Source organism: Callorhinus ursinus, unplaced genomic scaffold (assembly GCF_003265705.2).
Source record: "Callorhinus ursinus isolate GAN/ISIS: 27379988/994484 unplaced genomic scaffold, GSC_fseal_2.0 scaffold62, whole genome shotgun sequence".
Lineage (NCBI taxonomy): Eukaryota > Metazoa > Chordata > Mammalia > Carnivora > Otariidae > Callorhinus > Callorhinus ursinus.
In genome coordinates, this window is record NW_027397124.1 from 8,398,128 (window position 1) to 8,422,636 (window position 24,509).

The 24,509-nt window shown below is 39.4% G+C and overlaps 1 protein-coding gene across 6 annotated transcripts in view; it reads left to right on the forward strand.

The window, feature by feature from the left end:
- ODAD2 (outer dynein arm docking complex subunit 2) overlaps positions 1–24,509 on the forward strand; it is a 181,062-nt gene that overhangs the window by 145,380 nt on the left and 11,173 nt on the right. Inside the window, exons 20-21 of one of the 6 annotated variants that reach the window (XM_073885474.1) lie at positions 13,077–13,110; positions 13,738–13,842. The exons of the other annotated variants lie outside the window; for them this stretch is intronic. Of the exons in view, the coding sequence (XP_073741575.1) occupies positions 13,077–13,110; positions 13,738–13,817 (114 nt within the window). The 3' untranslated portion in view covers positions 13,818–13,842. The remainder of the gene's footprint in view (positions 1–13,076; positions 13,111–13,737; positions 13,843–24,509) is intronic. 6 annotated transcript variants of the gene reach the window in all.

Genomic DNA, 24,509 nt, shown 5'->3' on the forward strand with positions numbered 1-24,509 from the left:
TCTAATTCATGTTGTTGCCCTTGAAAATGTATCAAAATATATGGTTATATGATGGCCTTCTACAACACTGCTTCCCAACCTTTTCCCTGTCAGCAGAAAAACATGGAATATTTGTATGGCACACTGGAATAAATGGACAAAGTTTCCTGTGGCTTGGAGGCAACTGGTTTGGAGCCTTTCCTTGCTCTTGGTCTCTCCCAACAGTCCAAGGGCTCGGGACTTGCTATTCAAAATGTGGTCCCAGACAGAGAACAGCAGGATCACCAAGGTGCTTGTTAGAAGATCAGAATCTCAAACTCCCCACGCCGCCCCCCCCGCCCTGCCCCAGAGCTACGGGATCAGAATCTGCATTTTAAGAAGATTCCCAGATGGTTCATATTCATAGTAAAGTTTGAGAAGCACTGGATAAGGAGTACACTTAAACTTAGTAAAAGGAATTAAATACTGCTAAAAGATTCCTGCCATGATTGCCTTTATTAACTATTCAAATTTGATATGGTTTTAATATTTTCTATAAAATTGATTTAGATGGACCCTAAATGTATGTTAAATGTGTAAATGTAATTTAATTTTTATACTTTCATAAAACTTTTTATATAAATTGCTAAAATTCCTGATTTGGGATCAGAACATGTGGTCACTATAACTTTTCTAACCCCTATTTATTTCATATTATTATCCCACACCGCCCCTTAGACAGGAAAATCCCTAAGTCTTCTACTTTCAGTATAAAGCAACTTTTTATTTGCCCTTACATTGCTTATATATTTCAAGGGGGACATTCTTCTAATATCCTGGATTCTGATGAATTAGTCCACATTTAGCCTATTTTTAAAATTAATTTATTAAGTTTAGATGCTAAATTTTATAGTTATCTCTCAGGTAATTGTGGTATGTAGAGACATTCTTCATTAGCCAGTTGCCTTTCTACTCAGTTATGCTGGGCAGCCACCACAGCATTCACCATAATTGTATTCAGATTTTGTATATTTATACAGATTACTGGAATGACTTGTAAATTATTATTGATTCAGCTCTATCTTTCCTAACCCTCAGGATATCTGTGCACAGATTTGTGTGCAGACAGGTTGTTTCTGCTAAGACTTAATATTCCATAAGTGGCTTCAACCTTTTATTTTTTAAACTATGACACCAGTTTCTAATTTATTCCAGATACTCTTTTCTAACTTACTTTAGATACTAGTTTCTCATCTGTTCTAGGGAATATATAATACATTACTTTACACATAACTGCAGACATTGTTTACAAATTACATAGTACTTCTTCAACATTCTGAGAAACTCACAAACAGGTAACTTGAACAAGACCCTTTTTAAATAATCTTCTACAATAAATAATCTTCTACATTCTACAAGTTAGGTCTATTAAAATAGTGCTGCTATGAGCATTCTTGACATGATTTTTGGTGGCCTATGCACTGACTGATAATTGGTTTTAATAATTATTACTAAATTATTACTTTTGCTTTTACTGTACTGATTTTATGTCAGATGAGAGTCAAATGTAAAACTTGGATAAATATTTTTTGTTCAGAATTTTAATCACTTGGCTCCTGGGTGGCTCAGTCAGTTAAGTGTCCAACTCTTGATTTCAGCTTAGGTCATGATCTCAGGGTCGTGCAGGGCTTCTCCCTCAGCATGGAGTCTGCTTGAGATTCTCTCTCTCCCTCTTCCTTTGCCCCTGCCCCTGCTCTCTCTCTCTCTCAAATAAATAAATAAATGAAATCTTTTTTTAAAAAGAATTTTTAATCACTTAACTGACCTGAATTTCCCTTTCAGTTTATCCTTTAAATTTATTTAAAGATTTTACCACAGGGAATTATCTTTTACTTTCTACTTTAAGTTAATCTATCTGGAGATAGTCTATGACTTTATGGAATCTATTTAAAGATGATTCTATATGCTTCTGAATTTTCCTTTTAACAAATTAATCCTTCAAACGATTGAATATTGATAACTCTTTGTGAAAAGAGGTGATTCCACCCTACTTCATTTCTATATCCCATATACTGGTTATTAACTTGTTGAAATCAGAGGAAAATATGCATTTCTAACTGGGGAAAGACCTCTTGAAAACATAGTCAAGAATGACCACATATGTTTACTGCTAATCCAGGAAATGACTGCTCCTCCACAAAGGGTATCCCTTTTCAGAGGGGTAGAATAAAGACACAGTATACAGATTCTCCACACAGGCAAGACTTGACCTATTCATCACTCCCAGAATTCAGGAGGAGAGAGGAGGACAGAGGAACTCATAGCTTTCTCAAGCACTATAAGAAGGGCCTGGTCAAAAACAAATCAATGGACAAAATTACTAAGTGTGCTGAATGCTATGAAAGAAACAACTCGGGTTGGATGAAGACTAACAGAGGACTAACATACTTTAGACCTGGAAGTCAGAGAAAGCATCTTGGAGCAGGTGTGTCTACACTAAGATACGAAAAATGAAGACAGGAGAAGAGTTTATGGAAAGAAAGTATGTGCAGTGGTCATAAGGTGGGAATGTGCTTAGAGTTTCCAAGGACCTGCAAGAAGATCAAGGCAGTTGAGGCTGAGTGACAGAACGGGAGAGTGACACAAGATGTGTTTGGAGAGCTGGAGGGGTGGGGGGCTGGATTACATGGGGAGTGCCAGACTATAGTAAAGAACTGAGATTTTATTCTACTGTACTGAGAAGCCATTAAAAAATTTTTGATGAGAACAATACTATGATCCTGTCTGTGTTTTTGAAGATCACTCTCAGAGGTGTGTAGGGGGTAGGTCAAGTGTGTTAGCAAAAAGCCCCCTAGGAAGGTGGTGAGCTGTCAGTGCATGACAACATGGCCACCTACACAGGACTTCATTACAGATTAGATGAGAGATTAAGGGAACAGAAAGAATTATGGATTTATTCACAAAATTTTTTTAACAAGGTTTCTACTACAAAGAGGGAAATAACCATAGTGATAATAGTTGTTAGCAAGCCCTTTTTTATTTTAAATTTCACCAAATAATTTGAATCACCCATTAAATGAATAATTAGCAAATATTAGAATATTAGGCTTAATAATAAGAGATTGCAGAGCTTTCCCTTGACTGACAAATATGTAATATAAATAGCTGTATATATTTTATAAAATGTAAATTACAGGACAATCTCTTTTTAAAATAGCAGCCAATTACTGAGTGGTCGCTGCTGGGCTAGGTGCTTTAGTTCTTATTTTGTTTAGTCCTTGCCATAACCTTGTGATGCCGGCATTACTGTACCCATTTTAAAGATTGGGAAGCTTTAGTTCAATAATCTAAGCAGTGTATCCAAAGTCCCCTAGATAGAATGCAGGATCAATTAGTATACAATAAATTGCAAGCAACATAAATAACTCAAATAAGCTTGAGCACCAAAGAGGATACACAGATGTTTGACAGATCTCATGGGCAAGAAATCAGCAGAGCCATGGGTGCACCTGGGTGGTACAGTTGGTTGAGCACCTGACTCTTAGTTTTGTCTTGGGGAAAGGAAAGGAAAAGGGAAAGGAAAGGAAAAAGGGAAGGGAAGCGAAAGGGAAAGAAAGGAAAGGAAAGAAAGAAGAAACGGGGAAAGAAAGAAATGGGGAAAGAAAGGAAGGAAGGGAGGGAGGGAGGGACAAAGGAAGGAAGGAAGGAAGGAGGGAAGGAAGGAAGGAAGGAAGGAAGGAAAGGCAGTAGAGCCTGAAAAGGTGCTGGGATAGAGTCTCACAGGTTTTCTAGCATATTTTTCTTTTTCATCTGTCATCTGTGTCCGTTTCACTTCATTCTTTCTCCGTCAGTTGGCTTTCCCAGTGTCTCCATGGTTTCCTCCACTGTGTCCCCCAGCTTCACCCTCCGGTCAACCCAGTGAGGCAGCATACTATTCCCACTTTCAATTCAGAAACTGCAGGGAGGGGGATCTGATTGGCTCCATTCCGGAAATGCACCCACCTCTCATCCAACCAGTGTGGACAAGGAAACAGTGTGCTGTGTACAGAATGGCTTCCAAGGCTCGCCCTGGTGGGCTGGGAAGAGAGTGTAAAGGGTGTGCACTAATGTGACAAGCCAGGATTTCGATTTCTGGACCAACTAACATGAGAAACTGTTAGGTCAGTTGAAATTCACTGTCTTTTATTATCATGCTGTTATTGAGGGCATTTTAGAGTTGTATATACTTTAGTTGTGAGTTTGTTATTGCAAATCTTTTAAAGATGTACAGAAGTCATTCTACCCATTATTTCTAAAGTGTTGTGCCTTGTTTGTTAAAATTATAAATTCTTGCTAACAGCTTTGGCTAGTTCTATTTTATTATTATTATTATTAAAGAACTCATTCATAAAGCAAGCTTTGTGAGTTAAATGGAAGTAAATTACAAAATGTGAAAGGTAATTATATATAATTTTTATTGAAAATATTTCAGACCTAGCTATTGCCAACTGCTGGTATGGATTTCGCATTCTGAAATTTAAACAGTGACTTTAGGCTCTTTTTTTTTTTTTTTTTGGTCAAATACTTTGTGATTAAATGAGGTCTAGTATTATACTATCATCTTAAGTTTAAGAAACAACACTCCCTCAGCATTTTGAATCTATGCAAAACAGTCTTCATTTTATGCACGTATAAACCTGTGAAACATTCACATGTTGGTTTTGGGTCTTTAAACTTGGCAAATTACAGATTCTCATTTTTATATCTGTCGTTGTTGGCTCCAAACTTTAAATTGAAACCACAGGGTTTATCTGGCACTCACACCAAGCTAATACTTTTCCCTTGCTTTAAATTAGCTGCTACTTAATGATTAAGAAAGGGTGCATGAGATGGCAAATAACATTAGAGCAATAATACACACAATTCATTGCCAACTATACAAAGGCTACTTGAGTTTTTGGCTATTTAAAAACGAAAATATGTCTATCGTATTGCACTCAGAAACTTCATAGCAACAGGTGAACACCCTAATCTTTTATTTTTGTTCAGTTTAGATGAAACCAATGAAAGGTAAAAACAAAAAGTGATTTCCATCCGAGTTGTGTAAGAGGCCTATCAGGTGGGAGCCTTCCTTTCCTGAATTGGGCGAAGCTGGAAACCATGGCCTTGGTACTTGCTTGTCAACATCGTATTTTTAGAGATTGCTACTTACCTATCCTAATAAGTTTACTATAGTCTCACTGCCAGATGAGAAAAACATTTTAGGGTTATGAAGTGTTGGAGTCCATGAAAATTAGATTTGGGGCTGGAGAGTTGCTGGAGAGTTACTCTTTTTCTTAACATAATCATGTTACCAAAATTAGGAACATCAGGCTACATTAGAGTTTTTCTGATCACAAATAAAAGAAAATGACAGGGCTGGGTAGCTTATGTTGTCTAAACTGTACAGTCCAGGATTCCTCAAATTTACACAGGTTTGGATATCAAGGCATTAGGTTGGCATGAGATGCTGTTGGCACATGGTAAAGCATCTTTTGGTCTCAGAAAAAGACACTTTTCCTGCCAAGCTGTAGGTCTCTCAGAGCTGTTCAACAGTAGCTGTACCCTGCAGCTTTTTTGTTTCATGATAAATGATCCGTTTCAAATAAATGAAATTTCAGCCAACTCTGCAAAAAGAATCACTTTCTAAAACAGAGAGACAGTTTTGGAGGGTCAAAAATGCACAAACAGTATGGTAAAATAAAGTATATGCTGCTCTTTTTAATGGAAAAGATTGTTACTGGTTACATTTGCCAAATTCAATCAGTATGCCAAAAAGTCGAGGAATCTGGCAAGGACTATGGAGAGTAGTTCCATCTTTCATCTATATTTCTTCTCTGTATTTATCTAGCTTCAGAAAATGCTGGGAATGTCTTTTCCTTCCGACTTGGCCCTTTTGCTAAACCACAGAAATACACCGGGCAGCTTCTCGTAATTGTTTAGTTACTTATAGTGCAGTCAGTCTTTAAACTTGTGAAAAAAGTATTCTTTCCATTGGAAATTTATGAAAAGCACCAACAACTGTTTGTTTTCATTTTCTGAAATTTATCCCAGGAACAAAAAAAAATCAGTTTTATTAATTGGCAGCTACTTGACTCAATACACAGAGGCAGGAGGCCAGCTCATTATTTTTGGCCTTCGGCTGACCCAAAATGGTTTTCTCGTATAAGAAGCTATTCACAGATGCTAGACGTAAGAATTAATAATAATAATAATGGTATTTCAGACTTCATGAATAAGTAGTTTTTGGCACTCAGAAAATATCTTCTGTTTTTCACTTGAAAACAGCAATCCTGTTATATACAAAAAGTAAACAGTGCTTGAATTAGCACGTTGGAGTCTTTAATGTACCAAAAATATGCATGCATTAACATTCCCTTCTAAGGCTCCCTTTTCTTTCACTGCCTTCATGATCAATCAGTTTTTGTTATTAAAAGAAAAAATACAAAACTCTTAGGTTCTTAGGAGCTGTGTTCTCTGTATTTTCCAAACCATTGCCATGGTGTAAGATGTCTCTTTGAAATATCTTTGGACACAAATTTAAAAGTACAGGTGCTAAACAAAAGTTACATTTTTAAAATCAAATTAATTACAGCTTATGCAGATCCAAATCAGAGCAACTATGTCTGTGGTTCAGGAGTGATCAAACATAATGGCTTATCCTTATGGTTAACAAGTCAAGACTTGTTTATAATGTCCTAGTTTGCAAAATGCTTTTGGGAAAAAGTACTTCATTCTCTAGGTCTTCAGTTACCCATGAGTAAAGTAAGAAAAATATTTCTAGCATTGAAGCTATTATTCTTTATAACCCAAGTTTAAAGTTTGGAATCCCCAAGGAGGAAAAAAATCAGAAAAGCACCCCTAATTTTCCATGTACAGCAATGAAAACTGACATGCAGTTTGAGGGGGTCTCTTTATGACATGGGACTTAGTATTTTTACCTCTGCTTATGGCAAGAAGTAACTTAAAATATGCACACTGACTACTGCAAATGTTAATACTTTCCCTAGGTCATGCTTTTCTAATTGGGGGAAATCTGATCAAATTTCTGTGAAAATAAATTCCTAAAGGTATTTTTTTTTCTCAGATGGTCACTTGCCAGTGCAACTACTTATAAGAATGTTGACCAGATCATTTTTATTCCATTTTGCATGCAGAGAAGTAAAAATGAAAATCTCTTTGAAAATTGGCATCTTTGCCAAAGAAAAGTAGAAACACATCTAAGATGTGTTGCACAATCAGCCAGGGACAGGTCAGGGAGTGCCGCTGGTGGGGTGCTGCACAGTCAGAGGGCTGTCCAGATGGAAATGCAGCATGCTTACTGAGACTAGGAGAGGCAGCAAAGATGCTGCTTTCCTTTACGGTGAAACTGCATGTTGACAACAAATGATCATATGTCTGGATATCTATCTGGATGAATATACCTTTCTTGCGCCAAAATGTACCTCAATTTTGCTGGTACAAGTCCCAGAAATCCTCACAGTGGGGGAGTTTGGGTCTGGAAGTGGGGTACCCAAGATCCAGACTTAGGTAACGTGAGGTCCAGCTCTTTTGTCAAAACCGGGGCAAGTCCCCATATATATATATATATATATATATATATATATATATATATATATATACACACTTTTACATATCTGTCAGTGGGCTTGTATTCTAATTACATAGAGAATTATTGCAACTCAATTAAAAATTTGCAAAATGTCTGAATAGACACTTCAGCAAAGATATACGGATGGCAAACAAGCACAGGAAAAGATGCTCAAAACCACTAACCATCAGGGAAATGCAAACCAAAACCTTTCGAGACACCAGCATACATCTACCAGAATGGCGAAAATTCAAAAGTCTGACAGTACTAAGTGCTGACAAGCATGTGGAGGAACCACAACCCTCATACACTGAGCATGCAATGTGATACAGCCACCTTGGAAAACAGCTTGCCAGCTTCTTACAAAATTAAACGTGCACCTACCGTATGGCCCAGCCCCTCCACTCCCAGGTATCTACCCAAGAGAAATGAAAATATATGTGCACACAAAAACCTCTCTGTGAATACTTATAGCAGCATTCTTCCTATCACCAAAATATAGAAACAATCAAAATGTCCCTCAACAGGTGAATGGCTGAACAAAGATGGGTACATCCATACAATGGAATACTACCCAGCGATGAGAAGGAACAAGCCGCTGACACATGCAACAAAACGGACAAACCTCAAAAACCCTTGGCTAAGTGAGAGAAGCCCCATTTCTAGTTTGAAGCTTAGCTGTGTGATTCACTTAATTCTCCTTGTTAGGTTTGACTTTTATTAAATCAGTCCTCTGTGCTTCAGCACCATTTTAAGTTTTAGCTCTGACAGTTCAGTTCAATTAATAAATGATTATTAACCAGAAATTAAGTATTAATCAATCAGTTGATAACAATAATTAAATCAACACCACTACCATGACTTACCTGTATTTTTCATATTCATTGACTGAAATCCTAAAAGAAATGATGTCCTATCATAAATAGAATGATCTGATAATGAAGCCTTAAGATAAGGGTCCAGACAGCCTATCGGCACTAAAGCTGCCACAAGCCATTTTTCAAGAATAAGAACATCAGAATTTTCTGATGTACTTTTTATAGGATCTAGCCAGTGATTTGCATGCAAATTTAGGTAGGTTTTGAAAAAATCATTTTAGACTATAGACATATATTACATTAATTTAGACAGATGTCTAAAAGCGAGCCCATTGATCCAATTTAGAAAATAGGTTAAATCCAAGGAAGAGATCTCCTAATTCAATAACTAACACAGGAGGCAGGGAAATGAGCATGTGTTTGGTGCCAGACTGAACTGGGTTTGAATCCTGGCAATGGTGCCGCTGCCAACTCATCCAGCTTCCCCGGGCTCTGTGGTTCTCTAAGGATGATAATATGTACCTCAAATAGTTACCAAGAGGATGAAAATGACAAGACATACACACACACACACACACACACACACACACACACTCACACACTTATATTTCCATTTCCATTTCTATATATAAAGAGCCTGCCTCACAGTGGGTGCATCAGAATGTTGCTGTCATCCTTGCGGGAGCAGAATTCTGCCAAGCTGAGGCTGTGGGTATGGGATAGGTGGCTTTCTAAAGTGCTTGTCCCTGGATGCCAGTCCCGTTCCTGTATACTGAACCAACTAAGCAGCTAAGTCCTTGGCCCTGATGTTTCCAGTGTAGACAGAATGTGGGGTGCTGGCCTGAATGCCATGTGGATGGCCCTGTATCTGTGGTGGGATTTGATGCTCCCCAGAGAGGCTGAGGGCAGGACTGTGCCCCCCGCCCCACGAGGATGGGTCATCTCTCCTGTGGCTTGACCACAATGCAGAGGCCATGCTTGTATCTGCAGATAGGAATGTGCTGGTGCGGCCACCTCTGCACCTTAGGTTGTGTGTTTTGTTGGAAGCTGTGTGACCGTATGTAAACTCAGAGCACACCCTACGGTCAGTGACCGTGTAAAGCTGAATAGCACAGGGTATTTCAGGTTTCTGTCTCTATCTACACACAACTATCTGTATCTGTTAAAAGCCCTCAGGCCATTTCTTCAGAAACCATATGACTCAGATATATGTGTCCCCTGAATATGTATTTGGGTTTTTGGTAAACAAGGACATGTGACAATTAAGTGGGAGAATCCATGGAAAACCTTGGCGTGTGTCTGCCCTGATCAATCAAGGCTTTTTTGCAAAAGCCTTTTCTGTGAGCAAATACTGTACTCATAAATCTGCCACTGCCCTTTTTCAAGACACTGACGTGGTTTCCTTGGCTCTGAACGAGGCCTCACGTGATCAGACTCCCGCCTGCCTCTCTGCCGTTGTACCCTTCCTCTTTCCCCACTGCCCGTTGTGGCGTGGACTGCCGCATGTCCACCAACATCCATCCTCCCCTCTTTGAAGCTAGTGTTAGCACAGCACATGGCTTCCAGCCACGGCATACTTCTCTCAGCCTCCCCTGAATCCTGGTGTGACCGTGTGACTAAGTTCTCGTGAATGAGAATTGAGAAGTGATGCACACTCCTTGTGTTTCTCGCCCTACATAAAGGGATGCATGTGTATCCCCAGGTCCCATCCCAATTCCTGAAAGCTGGAGGACAGAGACCACAGGGCAGCTTTGGACTCAGAGATTAGCTAACCCAATGAAGATGGCAGAGCCACGTTACTAGCCCTGGACACCCTGCAGTGTTACATAAGGGGAAACAAACTTCTAGGTTGCTTAAACCACTAAGTTTCGGGGTCTCTATGTGAAAATAGTTTGTCCTGGACTCAAGTTAATATAATCCTAGGAGTTGGCTTGGCAAGCATTTGTTACCTTTGTGTGGAGAGAAATAATGGTCTTGGGTGGGGCGGGGGGCAGCTACGCACCACGATGTACAAGTGGAGAGCAGAGCAGGGCCTGAACGCTACTCATCTCTTCTGTTGGCACCTCTGTGCTCTGCACAAACCACAGATCCCTAGTACGTGGCCCCACTGTTCTTCTTGTGTCTGGAATGCTCTCCCAGTGCCCATACCACACTTTGCCTTGCTCACGTCCATCCTTTGGGCTTCAGATTCACTCTTGCTCCTCAGGGAAGTCTGCATGTACTCCCGCATCCATCTGTGCTCTCCTAAGACTGTCTCTTCTCTGTTGTTATGCTGTCTGTCTCAGGAAACTATACGATTCCTGAAGGCAGATTCCAGGCCTGTCTCATGCACTTCTGCGCTCCCAGGAACAGTTCATGCCACCAAGCAGAACGTTAGTGAATATTTGTTGAATGAAGCAATGAATGTCTCCCCATTTTTAGTACTGCCACATAACCATAATATCCTAATATGAAAATACTCTGCCAATGTGCAGACAAACTAAGCAGCATTTGAGGAGGGATACATGTTTACGGTATTCTTCTTCTCCGTAGCCACGTAAGCCTCATGCCTCAATTGTCTATTTTTATTTCTAAGCAATACAGAAAGGGGCTGGGACCCTATCATGCATTTGATTTTTCGACTCTATATTTTCCCCATGGCTAGAGAAGTTTAATTTTTCTCTGTGATTTTTTTTTCCATTTGTACCCTGGAAAAGTAAGGTGATAAATACAGGCAATCATTGCAAAGTATGACTATTGCCAGGCGCTAATGTTTTCAAATTGCTGATGATTTTTAGGGACACCACAAACTGGCCACACTGTCAGAAGCATTTGGCAGTCATAACTGGTAGCAGGAAATCAGACTGTAAATTTAGAAAGCATTGCACCATATTTGGGAATGCACCTCAAAGTCACCTCCAAATATGTCATGGTCATGTAGCTGGGGTTCAGAGTGAATTTAACTATCCCTTATTATGTATTTTGTGGTACATGAAAAACTTCAAAAAGCATGGCTGGGCAAAAGAGAAAGCCGGTCTGTCGCACTGAGGTAAAAATTTCATCACAGATTTTACCTGCCACTTTGCACTGAGACTTTTCTCGTATACACTTGACTTTACTGAAATAATTTTAAAATTATTTCTGTTACTTATAATTGTAACTTTAATGCCCATTAAGATAATTTTCCTAATAATAGCTTATGTCAGAGGAAACTGATGGACTGAAAAGAGATGTTTAGTTTTAATACATGAGAGATTTTAACATACCATAGGATCATGGAGAGAATAAGATTTGCATTGTGAATGTCCCTTCTTGGAATGCAACATGAAGTAAGTCCTTTTACCCTGTGTGAAGACATAAAGCTCGAGGAGAAAAAAATAGCTTTGCAGGTTACATGTATTCTGGTAATTCATCAAAAGTGCTTAGGGCTCTTCTAGTGCCCCAAAGCAGGAAACCAGTCGTCATGTATGTTTCTAGGACGTCTGTGACAAAGTTCTGCACTGAAGCAATTCAAAAGCAGTAAGCTTTGCCACGGTCAGGGAACCTGACAAGGGCACAAGGACAAGAGAGAGTAGATAAGAGGGGCCAGCTGTTCCTGGGCAGCATTTTATTTTTTTAGAATTTATTTATATATTTGAGACAGAGGGAGAGAACAAGCAGGGGGAGGGACAGAGGGAGAGAGAGAAGTAGACTCCCCACTGAGCAGGGAGCCCGATGCGGGGCTTGATCTCAGGACCCTGGGATCATGAGCTGAGTTGAAGGCAGATGCTTAACCGACTGAGCCACCCAGGTGCCCCCCTGGGTAACATTCTTCAAGGGCCAGTACTAGGAATAATCTTATCGAACAATTTGAAAAACAACATACACAAGGAAATCCAGTTTTTGAACACAAGTAAGCCACAAGGAATATTAAGCAGAGAGATCCAGCGTCATTGTGCCCAGGCAAAAGAGTAACCGGTAAGTTTTATTTTGGACCAGAGGGGAAAAAATATTCAAGTGCTTTTGGAAAGGAATATGAGTTGAAATGAATAAAAGCATCAGAAGAGCAATTTTGAAATCTCAGTTTCTCTTTTGTTGCTGGAGCTGAAATATGCAGAGCCTCTTTTTTTTAAATTTAAATTCAATTTAATTAACATAGAGTGTATTATTAGTTTCAGAGGTAGAACTTAGTGATTCATCAGTTGCATGTAACACGCAGTGCTCATTATATCAAGTGCCCTCCTTAATGCCCATCACCCAGATACCCTATCTCTCCCACCCAATATGCAGAGCATCTTAACCTCAAAATAATGTTGATGGAGTTAGCCCCTGAGGATATACAGATGAAAGTAAGTGGTTCAGGCTTCAGGAGAAGCCCTGAGGGTCTCTGATTGCAAACACAGTATGGTGCAGGAGCAATGGTCCACCACGGGTGGAGATGGGCATCTAAGAGTTCAGCCACAGGTAGGTCCTGGTCCCCACAGATCATAGCATACAGGGGAGTCACATGCTCCCGTGGGACCCACACGGAGAGTTTGCAGAAGCAAAGAGGCCCCACTGAGTGGAAGAATTGCAGATGGAGGCAGCTGACTGTGACTACAGAGTTTAAGATTGGGTGCGGGCACAATGGGATGGCCCAAGGACCAGGGAAAACTGGATGCACCGCAGGAAATGCTAGCACCAGGAGTTCAGGGACCAGGCCAGACCAGCTTCCTCTCCTTTCCTCTCCACAGGTACTTACACCAAGGGATGCAGTGTGTGTGATGGGTAAGAGCATGGGATCTGGAGCTTGTGTTCAAATCCTGGCTTTCCCAAACATGGTAACTTTGAGCAAGTGACTTAATCTCTCTCTGCTTTAGTTTCCCCATCTGTAACACTAGTATATTAATGATAATATTTATCCTCGGGTTTGTTGAGAGCATTAAATGAATTGGCATATAGAAGGCACTTTGAAAAATCCCGATACCTGGTAAGCACTAATTGTTTGTTGAGATGTTAGCTATTGTTATTATTAGCCCCATCCTTCTCAAAGGATACCCATCCTCCCCGCCTCTCCTGGGTCTGTAATGGTGGAATGGGTTGGGGAATGTCATTTCTGGTGGAAACTGGATGATGATGATCTGAGAAAGCCTGCCTGAGCCTTAGCTTATGTCCGACCTGGGCTTTGCTTTGTAAAGACAGAGATCTTCCCCAACACCCATCCTCTGATTCATTGGGCACAACAACCAGAAAGCTGGGCAGTCATCATCTCTGGCTCCTGGATCCCCCACCCCAAGGCAGAGAGGGGGCTGTTCCCCTGAGCCACAGGCTGCCACATACCTTGCTCCTCACCCTGTACACTCCTTGAGGGCTAGACTGTGCCTTCCTTATAGTGTCTTTCACATCACATCACAGGTGATCACCAACACCTTTGCCTGATTGACACAGCAAACAAAGACATGCCCCACCTGCTTATCATAACCAAAAAGATGTAACAGAGAAAAAAAAATTGATTTAAAGGTAAAATCTTGCCAGAAGTGTAAGATATATATTAAAGAGGCTAGTTTAACATAAAATAAGTATTAATAAAATGAGCTACTTTAGTACCTCAGATCCAAGTAGATTTTAAAGTAAGATTGAAGGAATGTCTTTATGAAAATGTTTGAACAGGATCTCTGGGCCAGTCCTGGAACTGGCTTTGGGATGTGACCTGTTCCAGTTCTCTCAGGATACTGAGACAGGCTAGTATAACATATAAACCATGTTCTACATGTACCATTTCAGGAGGGCCCAGACGACCTTCCTAAATAGAACTGTTTTATCTGTGCTGCCTAAAATGTATCACTTTGGCATATAATTTGAAATTCTGTAAACTAAGTATTTGGCCTAAAAATTATTCCTCTAAAATTTGTAAACACAAATTTTTAAATCTGGGAGGAGTAAACAAAGCTAACACTCATGTAAAACTCAGTAGCTATGTGTTCAAACTGTGTTCTCCCAAATGTCTAGCCTAGACTATCAGAATGGAGGGACTGAATTTTTAGGACTGCAGTGCAGGTGGTGGTTTGGGGCAGTTTTTGGAAGAGTGAGTGTGGATTGGGCAGATCTGTGTGGAATGAACGAACCATGAGCAGGCTTACATCACCAACTGAGGAGCAAATAGCAAGGGGAGGCATTTTGTAGTGAGGGAGAAATTCTAGGAAATAGGCATGGAGACCAAAGATTGGCCCTCTTCCTATTGTGAAGATGAGGGTTTTTTGTGTGTATCATAAAATCAAAAAAGGTACCTTGAGAGTCTATATGAAGAACAAGAAGGAACAGGCTGAGTTCTAGGAACCCATGCCTTATTCTCTCTTCAGATGTTCCATCTTATCTTACATACATATATTTATGTATATGTGAATTTCATGGGATAGTTAAAGTTTTGTTTGAGGGCAGGGGAGGAAAAGATTTCCACTGCTTAAAAAAAAATTTTTTTTAATCACTGGCCTAGATACTATGCTTAGGGCCAGCCCTGTAGTTCTAAATAGCTAACCTGGCAAAAAATCAGGCAAGATGGGCTCTGAAATGAACACAGTCTTTGCCAGAGAGGAAGAAGGATCATTCTGTTATAAAATGAATTCAGGTTCTTTCACTGAAATTGGAAGTTCTTACATAGATGACACAAAGAAGTATCATTTTATATAATTTTAGCTAAAAAGAGAAGACAAATTAATATTTAGGTATATACTAAAAACTTCTAAAGGATTATCAGGGCTTTTTGTCAGAGTTGGTGGAAACATCACTTGCAAAATTTTATGATCATGTTTTTTTAGTTTCCATTTTAAAAAAAATCTTAAACATTAGAAATAAGGTTGTAAAAGAGAAATTAAGTAACCACAATCCCATTTGACTTATTCCTTCCCACAAACTGTATCCGAAAAGGAAAACATTTCCCAAAGGCGTAGCAAGTGATGAGACAGACTTTTAAGGCACACTTGATACCAGGAGGGTGGAATGAAAGGGAGAGCAGAAGGGACCTTGAGACTGAGGTTAAGTCAACTGGAGTTTAAGAAAAGCAACCATTGGGCCAAAAGAGTCTTTCATTTAAGGTTATTTCCCAAGAAATTAGTCATTTATTTTTATCCTTATGAGCTTAGTTCCAATTTAGTAGGAGCAGAGAAAGCTATTTCTTTGACACTGAAGAAGAAAAATTGTGGCTTTTCTCTCCAGCCTCGTGCTTTATTTTTTCCATATTAAGCAGCTCCTGAAGCTGAAAAGAAATCAAAATAAAATTGGGAAAGTAGTTTCACTATAAGGGTTTTTCTTTTTCCTTTTCAATTCTTTGGCTTCATCTCTTCTGGATAGCTTTCTATTTTTGCTCCCATGGGGGATGAATTCTATATCGAGTAAGGTATTTTAGATATTAACATGTCTTTGGTTTTGAATTCCTTCTAAGAATATGCCAGCTTTGGCAGATGAATATAAATGCAAACAATATAACATTAATAATTCAGACTGATTCTCATGTTGAGAATATTGTGGAAATTATTACCCATTTTAATATATCCATTTTGAGATGATGCTTGGCCTTCTTTTTATTTTAAACAATTTTAAAATTTTTCCTAGCTTGGCAAGATTTAATTTTACAGTTTGACGTCAGATTTTATAAATTCTTAGCATTTCCTAGAGCAAAGTTGTAAACAAAAACAAAATCTTTCCAGTGAAGATTTCTTTAGGTAATTAAGGCAAATGTCTTCTTATAAATAGTGCATATCCTTTATTGTTTTAAAATATTTCTATGTGAAATTATCAATTATAGACGTATGTCTGTATTAAGTAGGGATATTACTCACATGAACTTGTCTTCAAGATTAGAAAGAAAATTGAGGTTATTGGCAGAAAATACCTTGCCTTCCTTTTCTACACCAACAAACTTATCTGTGGCTACATTCAGTCTATACATCTCTCTGGTCTTTGAGTATTTCTTCTCCTGGCTATTCTCACCCACTGTACTCATGATCTCATTTTATCTCCAAAAGCTGGAAATTCTGACATTGGCTATTCCCTCTAACTTCTGTATATTCAATCTTAATGTCTTCTTGCCTACTTACACATTTCATAATGCCCCATCAGTTGATCACATCCATTATGGAATCTACTCTTTCCGAGGAGTATCATTCTCTGTAGATCCTCATTTCTCCCACTCTCCCTGACTCTTCAGCTGATTGTCATTAGCTTTTACCTTCAAAAATTCAGAGACTGCTCCATCGATAATCTCTAGGATTTCCAAGGGTCCAAATCCAAGGCACTCTTTTCAGTCCTCAAATTACTTAAGCTCCCCAAGTCTCATTATAATATTGACCCCACCATCTTCATAAAGTGCCACCCTTCCTTAGTTCCTATGATTCCACAGTCTCCTGGTCCTCCTTCTTTCTCTTCATTGGCTCTTCATCTCCTTTGCATGTCTCACTTCTTTTTGGCTAACCCACCTGTTACGACTTTTAAAATAACATAAGTGATGTATGTTCACTGAAAACAAACTAGAAGCTAAAGATGAACCAAAGATAAAAATATTAACTGGAGGGGCGCCTGGGTGGCTCAGTCGTTAAGCATCTGCCTTCAGCTCAGGTCATGATCCCGGGGTCCTGGGATCGAGCCCCACATCGGGCTCCCTGCTCCATGGGAAGCCTGCTTCTCCCTCTCCCACTCCCCCTGTTTGTGTTCCTTCCCTCGCTGTGTCTCTCTGTCAAATAAATAAATAAAATCTTTAAAAAAAAATAATAACTGGAGCCTGCTGAGGAAGACCCCTGTGAATCTTTTTGAGGGACTAGAATTGTAGGGCTAGGGCACTGGGGAGCCATTGACATGTTGGGAGCAGAGGAGTCAATTGGTCCCATTTGCCTTTTAGAAGTTACTCCGTTTGAAAATGGATGGAACAGGGATAGAAGGTAAATTAGGCAGCAGTTCAGAAAGAGATAATGGTGGCTTCAACCAAGGTAGTCGTAAGCACTGGGGACAGAGAGAAATGGGTGGATTGAAGAGATGTTTGGGAGGTAAAAACAATAGCACTAGGTGAAGAATGAGGAAGAGGGTAGAGAGAGGATGCCTCAACGTCTAAGTTGGGTGACTAGATTCAAGGATGATAGAAGGAATCTACTTGTGGAAGGAAACAAGAGCTCATTGGGGACATATTGGCTTTGAACATCTTGGAAGATACAGAGATGTGATATATATCTATATGTGATATCAGACACATATATACATATATGTGTGTGATAGATATATGAAGCCTTAACAACACAGATTTGGGAGCCATGGCCCATGAAATAAGGAGAGTGGGTGCCATTTCTCTTGGAGGGCATACAGAGAAAAGAAAAAAATGAGAGGTTGATAGGATATCCTGAGTCATAGCAGGATGGGCAGAGAAAGAGGATTCCAAAAAAAAAAAAAAAAGCAACTAGAGTATTAAAGAGAAAACAGTCAAAACAAATCAGGAAAGTGCTATTTTAAGGAAGTCAAGAAGAGAGATTATTTTGAGCACAAGGACATGACTGACTGAAAAGTAAAGAAAGACAAGAACAAAAAGTGTCTACTGGATTCAGAGCAAAGCAATTACTCTCGGAAAAGAGGTGAGGAAATGACAGCAAGAGAGGCCACTCTGAAAAGTTTGGTGGAGAAGAAAAGGGAGTAAGAATGATAGCTGAAAGGGGAAGTAAAAGCAGTTGGGGTGGGTTTTTTCTTTTGTTTGTTTTGTGTTCAGAGACAGCAGGGACATGAGTGTGCTTCTGTGCTGATTGGCAAGAGCAGGAAGAGAGGGGAGACAGTGAAGATATCAGAGTGGGAATGATGGCGGAGTAAGCTTCCAGAGGAGTGGGGAGGTGGGGGAACACAGAGCTTGAGGGCCTGGAGATGAGTTTAGCCTGGAGGAGAGATACACCTTGTATATGACAGATGGCAAGGGGGGAAAGGATGGGCACACTCGCAGTGGGAATCTATGCGCGAGATGGCAGGGAGTTGGGCAATTTCCCTTTTTGTGATTTCTATTTTCCCCATCAAGTAGGAGGCAAAGGCACAGGCTGAGAGCAAGGAACTGAAGTGGTGGGTTAGGTAATTTGAGGAGAGTAGAGAAAGTTTTAAATAGCTGCTGCAGAGAAAGAAAGCTGATGAGAAAGATACCTACATGGATTGCCAGAATGGAGAGCCAGTTGAGATGAGAGATCATGAACGTGTGTGCATTATCCAGAAGCCTGGTTGAGATCTGGGATTTCAGTTTGTAATGTTGGTATGATAGGAGAATAGTAGAGAAAAGAGAGCTAAATCGAGTGACAGAAAAGCAGCTGACATGGTAGATCACAGAAGGTAGGCAATAGGAGGGAGACTGTGATGATACAAGTGTCTCCTGTGTTCTCAATCCCAGTCTGTCTGTTCCAGAACCTGGAGCTTTGAGAGGACAGTTAGAGGCAGAGATGAAACAGTTGCTGGTATTAGGAAGGCCCAGGTATGACCACAAGAATAGGTGATTAGTTGACGTGGCATAGGGGTAAAGATCAATGGAACAGAGGAGGTCAAGTTCTGAGGCTACGGGTGACATTATTGTTTGGGTCACACTGTTTATTTTTTTATTTTGAGATGAGATGTCACCTTTAGTCACAGTTTTATTCATGTTACAAAAAAAGAAAAGCAAAACAAAACCATATTCAGTAGCTCGGATGTTAGCTAAGGCTGCTATTCCCATGATCATGTAGGAAATATTGGCTCAAACGTCCCTCTGCTTTCCATGCCCTAGACAGCGTCTAATTTAGAGGGAATTCTGTATATCACCCAGCATCTGATAGTTTGACTCAGGTTATGTATTGTTTCACTCTTTTAAGCATTTTGTTCCTATACTATACAGAGCTGGCATAGACTTGGAACTTCACCCTTTTATCTTGTCCTCCCCACTAACTTCTACCTTGATGAAAACAACAAACAAGAACATTCTTATAAGGTCATTGTATGCAAAGCAAAAAAAATAATAATAAAGGAAAAAATCAAAGATTTGTAGTGATAGAAGAGAATATACATTGCAGCAATGCCAACAACTTCCAAGTCAAGTATTACATTTGGCAGCTCGTAAAAAGTCCCATGGCCATGTCTAAACTAGGCTTTCATTCTCCCAGGGGATCTTAAAAAGAAGGAAAGATTCTCCCAAATTGCCTATCTGAGTGATTTAGTTTTCTCTAAGCTATATCTTTCAAAATCAGCTCCAGGTCTTCTTGCATATCAAAACTTGGCCTTGTCCTTAATTCCAAGCAAGAGATGATAGTGGCTCAGATCACAGCAGTGGAGGTAATGAAAGAGGTCAGATTCTGAGTACATTTTGAAGGTAAAGTCAACAGGATCTGTTCATGGCTTGGATAAAGGCAGTAAGAGAAAGAGAGAAGTCAGGGATACTCCAAGGTTTTTGGCCCAGCCAACTGGAGAGATGAGTTGACATGAACTGAGGTGGGGAAGCCATGGGGAAACAGGTTTTGGAAGGAAGGATCTGGAGTTGAGCTTTGTTAATATAAAACTTAGTGTGCTTTATATCCAAGTGCAGATGTGAATGAGGCAGTTGAATGGTCTGAGCTGGAGACTCATATATGTATGTGTATATATATATATATATAACCTCCCTCCAAAAAATTTATTTCTAAATATTCTTTCACAAAACTGATCTAACAATAGAACATAGACAACCACATAGACTTTCAGTCTCTTCTCAATGGGAGATAACCCACGTTAAATGCAGGCATTTTATCCAGAGTTGATATCCAGGGCATTTTTCCTGGTGTCTAGAGAAAACCTATAGATTGATTAAACTCTTGAATCTAATTTTATTTCCTTCTGAAATTGAACATTACATTCAAGGGACTTAAAGAAAAAAGACCAACAAAGACAGAATTGGAGAGAAGAAAATAACAAAATTTTATAAATTGAAATTCAGTGGAAGAGTGACAACTGCCTAGCAGACTTCAAGAATCAGAATGCAAAGTCAATAGTGGGAGAAACTGAGAACAAACCCAGTTTGCAACATGGAAGCCTCAAAATACTAGGAATTAGTAGCCCTAAGTGCCTCTGGAATTGGTTGGTAGGGTTCAGGATGGAGGCTATAATAAGGAAGACTGAGTAAAAGAGCCTCTTCCCTAACTCCACATAACAAGTCACTGCCCTTTCCCAACTCAGCAGCTGCTCAGAGAAGATAAAATAGGGTCTCTGGACTGGAGGACAACAGCCACTGTGAGGTAAGGATATTCTACTGAAGATGAAGATTAAGTGACCATATAAACACTGAAAGCTAAATGGACTATCTGCCCTACTCAGTCCCAAATTCCTACAAACCAGTCCTTACTCTGTGGGCTGGAGTTTGAAACACTCTTCCTTGGAGAATTTGACCAGCTCATCACAAAAGATTTCAAGATATTGACCTGGGGAGAACTCCAGCCAGGCTTTCCAGGGTCTTTGATGGCCTGTGGGGAACTGTTGTGTGTGAATTAGAAAAAGATGTTCCCTCTGGGCAGATGTAGCTTTGCTGGTGTCAGACTTAAAAAGGAGATAACACTTGGGTGCCTGGGTGGCTCAAATGGTTAAGCGTCAGCCTTCGGCTCAGGTCATGATCCCAGGGTCCTGGGATCAAGTCCCGCATCGGGCTCCCTGCTCAGTGGGGAGCCTGCTTCTCCTTCTGCCTCTGTCTCTTATGAATAAATAAATAAAATCTTAAAAAAAAAAGGAGATAACACTTTTGTGGGAAGGAAAGGCCATCCCTTCTTCCAGGAAGATGTAGCCCCTCAACAGTGTTCATGAATTGGTGAGCAAGTGAGATATGCATTTAAAGCGTCTTTAATCTGGTGTCTTCATGGAGAGCACAACTCTGAGTGGCCCTGAGACCACCCAGATTACCCTGCAGTAAAACACAAAGTCAATAAGCCCTATCTATGTGTTCAAACTTTCCATTCATCCAACAAGTAAGTCACATCTGAAGGATGTCTTGAACATAGAAGACAGAAACTAAAACAAATAGAAACAAACAAACAAATCAGCCCTTGGAAGAAACAGAGTATAGCAGAGGGAAGGAAGAAAAATGAACATCCTCAGAGAGATAAAAAAGTATTGCATCCATGAAACCAGAACAGGGCTCTATAAAAAAGAAAAGAACACTCAGGGAGCATGAATTGAATAGAAAAGTTGGAAGATAAAGAAATCTCTCAGAGGCGTCTATCCATCAAGAAGATCTAACAATTATATGGGTGCCTGGGTGGCACAGTCGGTTAAGCCTCCAACTCTTGGTTTTGGCTCAGGTTGTGATTTCATGGCTCATGGTATCAAGCCCTGCATCAGACTCCACGTTCAGCAGGGAGTCTGCTTGCGGATTCTCTCCCTTTGCCCCTCCCTCCACTTGCTCTCTCTTGCTCGCTCTCTCTCTCTGTCTCTTGAAAATAAACAAATCTCCCAACTTGGGAGCATCCAAATATATGTCAGTTAATAACAATGAAACTCACTGATAATAATACAATAATAGTAGGGCACTTTAACACTCCACTAACAGCAATGGACAGATCATCTACGCACAAAATTAAAAAGGAAGCAATGGCTTTGAATGACACACTGGACCAGATGGACTTAATAGATATATTCAGAACACTTCATCCTAAAGCAGCTGAATACACATTATTTTTGAGTACACATGGAACATTCTCCAGAATAGATCACATACTCGGTCACAAGTCAGCCCTTAACAAGTACAAAATATTGAGATCATACCATGCATATTTTCAGACCACAATGCTATGAAACTTGAAGTCAACCACAAGAAAAAATTGGGAAAGACCATAAATATATGGAGCTTAAAAAACATCCTACTAAAGAATGAATGAGTTAACCAGGAAATTAAAGAAGAAATAAAACAGTACATGGTAGCAAATGAAAATGAAAACATGACGTCCAAAACCTTTAGGATACAGCAAAGGTAGTCCTAAGAGGGAAGTATATTACAGGCCCACCTCAAGAAGCAAGAAAAGTCTCAAATACATCCTAACCTTACACCTTAAGGAACTAGAAAAGGAACAGTAAACAAAGCCTAAAGCCTGCAGAAGAAGGGAAACAATAAAGATTAGGGCAGAAATAAACAATATAGAAACAAAACAAAAAAAAACAGTAGAACAGATCAATGGAACTAAGAGCTGGTTCTTTCAAAGAATTAATAAAATTGATAAACCCTTAGCCAGATTTATCAAAAAGAAAAGATAAAGGACCCAAATAAATAAAATCATGAATGAAAGAGGAGAGATCACAACCAACACCACAGAAATACAGTTGTAAGAGAATATTATGAAAAATTATATGTCAATAAACTGGGCAAACTGGAAGAAATGGATAAATTCCTAGAAACATACAAACTACCAAAACTGAAACAGAAAGAAATAGAAAATTTGAACAGATCCATAACCAGCAAAGAAATTGAATCAGTAATCAAAAATCTCCCAACCAACGAAAGTCCAGGACAAGATGGCTTCATAGGCAAATTCTACCAGACATTTAAAGAAGACTTAATACCTGTTCTCAAATTGTTCCCAAAAATAGAAATGGAAGTAAAACTTCCAAACTCATTTTATGAGGCCAGCATTACCTTGATTCCAAATCCAGATGAAGACCCCACTACAAAGGAGAATTACAGGCCAATATCCCTGATGAACATGGATGCAGAAATTCTCAACAAGATACTAGCAAATCAAATCCAATGATTCATTAAAAGAATTCACCACGATCAAGTGGGATTTATTCCTGGGCTGCAGGGGTGGTTCAGTATTTGCAAATCAATCAATGTGATACGTCACGTTAATAAAAGAAAGGATAAGAACCATACGATCCTCTCAATAGATGCAAAAAAAAAAACATTTAACAAAATACAGCATCCAATCTTGATAAAAACTCTCAGTAAAATAGGTATGGATGGAACATACCTCAACATCATAAAAGCCATATGGGAAAGACCTACAGCTAATATTATCCTCAATGGGGAAAAACTGAGAGCTTTTCCTCTATGGTGAGGAAAAAGACAGGGATGTCCACTCTCATCATTACTATTTAACATACTACCGGCGTAGTATGTTAGCCTCAGCAATCAGACAATAAAAAAAAAAAAAAGGCATCCAAGTTGGCAAGGAAGAAGTCAAACTTTCACTATTTGCAGATAACATGATACTCTATGTAGAAACCCTGGAAGACTCCACCAAAAAATTGCTAGAACCAATACATGAATTCAGCAAAGTTGCAGGATATAAAAATCAACATACAGAAATCTTTTGCATTTCTATACACCAATAATGAAGCAGCAGAAAAAGAAATCAAGGAATTGATCCCATTGGCAATTATACCAAAAACCATAAGATACCTAGGAATGAACCTAACCAAAGAGGTAAAAGATCTATACTCTGAAAACTATAGAACACTTATGAAAGAAATTGAAGAGGACACAAAGAAATGGAAAAACATTCCATGCTCATGGGTTGGAAAAACAAACATTGTTAAAATGTCTATACTACCCAAAGCAATCTACACATTTAATGCAATCCCTTTCAAAATACCACCAGCATTTTTCACAGAGCTAGAACAAACAATCCTAAAATTTGTAGGGAACTACAAAAGACCCTGAATAGCCAAAGCAATCCTGAAAAAGAAAAGCAAAGCTGGATGCATCCCAATTCCAGACTTCAAGCTATTTTACAAAGCTGTAGTCATCAAGACAGTATGGTACTGGCACAAAAACAGACACATAGATCAATAAAACAGAATGGAAAACCCAGAAATGGACCCACAACTCTATGGTCAACTAATCTTCAACAAAGCAGGAAAGAATATCCAATGGAAAAAAGACAGTCTCTTCAACAAATGGTGTCGGGAAAATTGGACAGCCACATGCGGAAGAATGAATGAGGACCACTTTCTTACACTATACACAAAAATAAATTCAAAATGGAAGGAAGACCTAAATGTGAGACAGAAAACCATCAAAATCCTAGAGGAGAACATAGGCAGCAACCTCTCTGACCTAGGCCAGAGCAACTTCTTACTAGACATGTCGCCAGAGATAAGGGAAACAAAAGCAAAAATGAACAAGCAAAAAAGATAAAAATCTTCTGCATAGTGAAGGAAACAATCAACAAAATTAAAAGGCAGCCTATGGAATG